This window comes from Protomyctophum parallelum (assembly GCF_964188405.1).
Source record: "Protomyctophum parallelum genome assembly, chromosome: 4".
In the NCBI taxonomy this organism is placed as follows: Eukaryota; Metazoa; Chordata; class Actinopteri; order Myctophiformes; family Myctophidae; genus Protomyctophum; species Protomyctophum parallelum.
This window is the reverse complement of record NC_139700.1, coordinates 52,340,059-52,345,058: the sequence shown is the minus strand read 5'-3', so window position 1 is coordinate 52,345,058 and position 5,000 is coordinate 52,340,059. Positions and strand designations below refer to the sequence as shown.

The window sequence follows — 5,000 nt, the reverse complement described above, 5'->3', positions numbered from 1 at the left end:
TTTATATTGTAAAATCAATCTGAGAGTGAACAAATGGACCCGTTAGGTATGTGTGTGTAGTATGTGTCATTTGTACGCTCTCAGAGTTACAGACCCATAAGGGTCCATTTTGGTTCCAAACTGTCATTTAGCTGGGTGGGGACCCCCTAGAACAACTCCCTCAAGGACCCCTGGGGGTCCCCGCCGGACCCCACTTTGGGAGCCGCTGGTCTAACCCCTTCCATTTCCCTTCCGTTCCGTTCTGTCTCGTTTTCACGTTTTTAAGTGGTGCAACCACTTCTACATCCAGCATGCAATGAATGTCCATGTACCTGTTTGTGTACCTGTGTGAGCACGAGTGGTGTGCGCATGCGTGAAATTGGAACGAGAGAAGTATGTGGCATGGCTGCCACCTGCTGGACGCAAACGATACAGAGAAGAAATTGGAACGATACAAATTGGAACGATACAGAGAACCAATAGACGGGAGTTGCACCACTTGGTTCACACTGGTGTGATTTTTTTTCTTTCAGATCGCCAGTTTCGTCAACGCCAAGGTGGCGGACGCCTCCATCCAGCAGGTGTCCCTGGACATCCTGGAGAGCATGGTGCTGAGCAGCCACAGCCTCTTCCTACAGGTCAACCAGGAGGTCACTCTGGAGAGGCTCGTCGCTCACATGCAAGTGTACGTTAAGTTCGCCCAAAATACTTATTATCCTATTTATTATGTCGTTTTTTTTTCTTTCGTGGTTGATCTTTGGTCCCGACGTCGTAACTGTAACCGACACCCTATTCCCCCCAAAGCCCTATAACCCTGACATAACCCTGTGACCGCACGTGAAAGCCACGGGTAAGTCTTAACTGGCCACGTATGTCGGAAACCACAGGTTTTATTTTAAAATATTTTGATTGATTGATTACTTTATTGAAAATACATTCAAAAGTATAGAGTCACAAGAAAGCCGTTAGGCTTGTTTCCGTTGTGGTCCTCTTGGGGGGGAAAGGGGAAGGGGAGCAACAGTACAAAACATACTAGGGGGCACGGTGGCACAGTTGGTAGTGCTGTCGCCTCACAGCTAGAAGGTCCTGGGTTCGATTCCCGCTCGGGGCTCTGTGGGTGTTTCCTCCTCCGCGTCATCAGTGCCCATACCCGAAGGCGGGGTTGGCGAAAGGGCCTTTCTGTGTGGAGTTTGCATGTTCTCCCTGTGTCCCCTAGGGTAGGTACCCTCACAAAAAACATGCAGTAATCCTGGTCTCTAAACTGCCTCCCCCTGGCCAGCCGGGGCGCCTGATGGAGGGGAAAGGAACTGGTTGGAATAACGTGTTCCTTCCACGCGCTATACGTCCAACAAGGGAAACTCCCCCCTGTCAGGTGTAAAGGAGCAACTTGGACACTCAAGCATGAGTTAAGTCCGTTGCTCTCCCCAGGTTGGCGGAGGGTGTGTAGAGCCCAGGATCACATCACAGGATGATTGACACAGGGGTGAAAAATGGGTTACAAAATTGTGGGACAAAAAATATAAATTATAAAAAAAAAAAAACAGACTAAAACAAAATACTTTTGTATTTGCCAGGAGACAAAAAACTAACATAAAACATAAAACAAAAACACAAAAAACAGAACAATTTCATTAAAAAAAAACTGACCAAATAATACTGGCTTTTCTTTTATGTTTTAGTTATTTATCTATTCTACAATAAAAATGTCAGTATACTTAAAATTAGCACAAAGTTTTCAAAGAAGGCAAGCCATTCCACTGAACTGCTGCCAAGCATAGGAATGATGTTTTTCCCATAATATTGTTGTGAAAATGTCAGGGTTTGAAATCAGTAGGTTTCCCTCTGGTTTCTGCTGTAGTTCCTGTGAGTATCGCTGACCTTTGAAAAGTAGCCACTGAAATATTTGGGCGCTACATTGTTTCTAAACCTGTGAACTAGACACATTTTAACACATTCTGAACGGGCACATGTTATGCTTTAGCTATTGAAAAATAGCAGATCTACAAGCTCATATCGCGCCACCGAGTGGCGCGATACGAGCTTGTAGGTCTGCTATTTTTGAAAAAAATCGAACAACGACTGACATTTTTAGAATCTGATCTCAGGTCAGAATGGGTTCATCAGGACCAGTGTGTGTCCGGCGGAAACCTCGTATGAATCTGATCTGATCTCTTTAATATTTCATACTCGAAATTACCTCTGGCACCGTTTGAAGTGCATTTCGCTCACACCAGAGTAGCGGGTGACCAATCAGAGCCCACTGTTCTTCAAAGTGAGCCTTTTTTGCTGTGATTTTGGAATCTGTTCATATTTCATAACCACCCCTTGGAAATAAACCCTCCACACCCAAGTTCCAGACTAATGTATCTATGCAGTGAAATCAGTCTGAAGTTCCAGACACTGATTTTAGTCTGGCCATGCCAGGCTGGATGCTTCGTCCTACCTATATAGATGTTGCTTGTAGATCGGTGATTTTGACTTTGAGTCCTTAGTGGGCAGACATCGACATTTCTCTTTTGGGTCTCGAGCTAAAACTGAGCTGGAAGACTTACAGTATCTGTTTGATAATGTTTAATTTGCTAACTGCGGACAGTTGTGAATGAGGATATAGGGCTGGGCACTGATGACACCTGCAGGATTCATAAGATTCAAAAGGTTTGACACCCCTACAATTTAAACTATTTGATGAACTTCCCGGAAATGCATTCTGATAAACTGGATTAAAGGAGAATTCCATACTAAAAGGCTTTCTTACCTTGCTTTGTAGTTGTTACGTCCCCATCAAAGAGGTCCAGGTGTTATTTTGTGCAAAAGCTCCTTATTGGCTATTTCCCCTACCATAATCCCTAAATGGATTGCATTGAATTGAATGGGATGTATGGGGTGTTGTGCTAATTCGCTTATTTCCATCGCTCAAAATTATATATATTTTTGTATATATCCTCTCTTCATAATGTAAATAATAACCCAAGCGGCACAGTTTACTACTTATTTCGATGGAAATAAGCGAATTAGCACAACTCCCCATACATCCCATTCAATTCAATGCAATTCATTTAGGGCTTATGGTAGGGGAAATAGCCAATAAGGAGCTTTTGTACAAAATAACACCTGGACCTCTTTGATGGGGACGTAACAACTACAAAGAAAGGTAAGAAAGCCTTTTAGTATGGAATTCTCCTTTAAGGATAAGCCACCAACTGTACAAATGTGGTATAGAGAGATGTTCGGTGTGCTAGACCCCATGAAAGACTCTGTGCAATGCATAGAGGCTTCCTTTCAGGAGGTGTGGGCCCCACTATTAGACTATTTTCCTGCTGAAATGTCTCGGATCCTTCTAAAGGCCCAATGCCCCATGGATTGGACAGATCTAGGATAGGGGAAAAAAAACTGTATGTCTACATGTGAATGGGCTCGAGGCATGTGCAATACTGTGGCTGTCTTTGCTTGTTTTTCATTTCGTTTTGCTTCCTGGTATGGTATGTGGTATGTGATGATGGCGTAGATGAACTGGAGAAACCCCCCCCCCCCCCCCCTGTCCTAATGTTGTTGTTGTTCTTTTGTTTTGTCTGCCTGTCAGTTTGGCAAAGTATGTCCTTTGTAAAGGTTTGTAAAGTAAGATTTTAATAAAAAATATTAAAACATTAAGATTCAACAGGTTTAACCCTAACTCTGACCGGGCACCCATTTTGGTGTTAGCATCATGTTATGCTTTAGCTATTTAAAAATAGCAGATCTACAAGCTCATATCGCGCCACCGAGTGGCGCGATACGAGCTTGTAGGTCTGCTATTTTTTGAAAAATCGAAGAACGACTGACATTTTTAGAATCTGACCTCAGGTCAGAATGGGTTAATAAGACCAGTGTGTGTCCGGTGGAAACCTCGTATGAATCTGATCTCAGGTCAGAATGGGTTAAGTGTGGGCCAGATGACCCTGGCCGGGTCACATTACCAAAGACTGTGGGACAATGAATAGATTACCGCAGTCCTCCTGACGTCACGGAATGTAACATTTCTCTATGAAAGAATATCATCTTAGAATCATCTCATATTTTAATTGTGTTCCAAAAACAAACAAACTGTCCTTTGCGATATACTGTACTCATATTTGATTAACTAATCTGTGGCGGCGGTGATGATTTCTCACCATCAGCTGTCGCTTCATATCACATGCTTGTTTTTAAACACAGTTCTTATTTGACATGATATTAAATACATAGCTTTTCCACCAGTGACGATGAATATGCTCATTTAAATGAGTTAAACTTTTGTCTTCTTTTCTCAGAACAAATCAACAGATCCAGACCAAAGCCATGGCGCTGCTGATGGCCTTACTGCAGACCGCTGGAGACGCAGACAGACAGGTATACTTTACTGCAGACAGACAGGTACCCCACAGACAGACAGGTACTTTACTGCAGACAGAGACAGGTACCACACAGACAGACAGGTACCACGCAGACAGACAGGTACCACACAGACAGACAGGTACTCACCCTGTAAGACCACACCAAAGGGTCAGGTCGGGTCGGTACAACATGTTTTTTTAAGGAAAATTCAACTCATTGAGTTGCAATGAGTTGCATTGCTGTTTTTTTTCTTTTTTTTCAAAAAATAGCAGACCTACAAGTTACAAGCTTGTAGATCTGCTATTTTTCAATAGCTGAAGCAGAACATAATGCTAACACCAAAAGGGGTTCCCGCCCCAGAATGGGTTAAAACAACATTTTGTCTCGACTCTGCCCTTTTGGGGTGGTTTGTAATCTGGCTGATATTAATACTGCCCTCGCTGCTCCCCTCACTTCACACAGGTGTGATTTTTATTATTATTATTATTATTAACCCATTCTGACCGGGCACCCATTTTGGTATGCATGTTTCATGATATTGATAAATGCTTTTATGTGATGTATTCCCATGCTTTTGTTCTTGCTTAAATGTAAGTCGCTCTGCTAAATGCCTAAATTGTAAATTGTAATTGTAAATTGGTGTCAGCATCATGTTATGCTTTAGCTATTGA

At 42.8% G+C, this 5,000-nt stretch overlaps 2 protein-coding genes across 2 annotated transcripts in view; one reads left to right on the top strand and one right to left on the bottom strand.

Annotated features, from left to right (window-relative positions):
• Positions 1-5,000, bottom strand: part of dyrk4 (dual-specificity tyrosine-(Y)-phosphorylation regulated kinase 4) — a 413,072-nt gene that overhangs the window by 197,686 nt on the left and 210,386 nt on the right. The gene's annotated exons all lie outside the window — the stretch shown is intronic.
• Positions 1-5,000, top strand: part of elmo3 (engulfment and cell motility 3) — a 65,213-nt gene that overhangs the window by 27,592 nt on the left and 32,621 nt on the right. The window contains exons 8-9 of the mRNA XM_083762982.1: positions 513-664; positions 4,266-4,344. Coding sequence (XP_083619108.1) covers positions 513-664; positions 4,266-4,344 — 231 coding nt within the window. The remainder of the gene's footprint in view (positions 1-512; positions 665-4,265; positions 4,345-5,000) is intronic.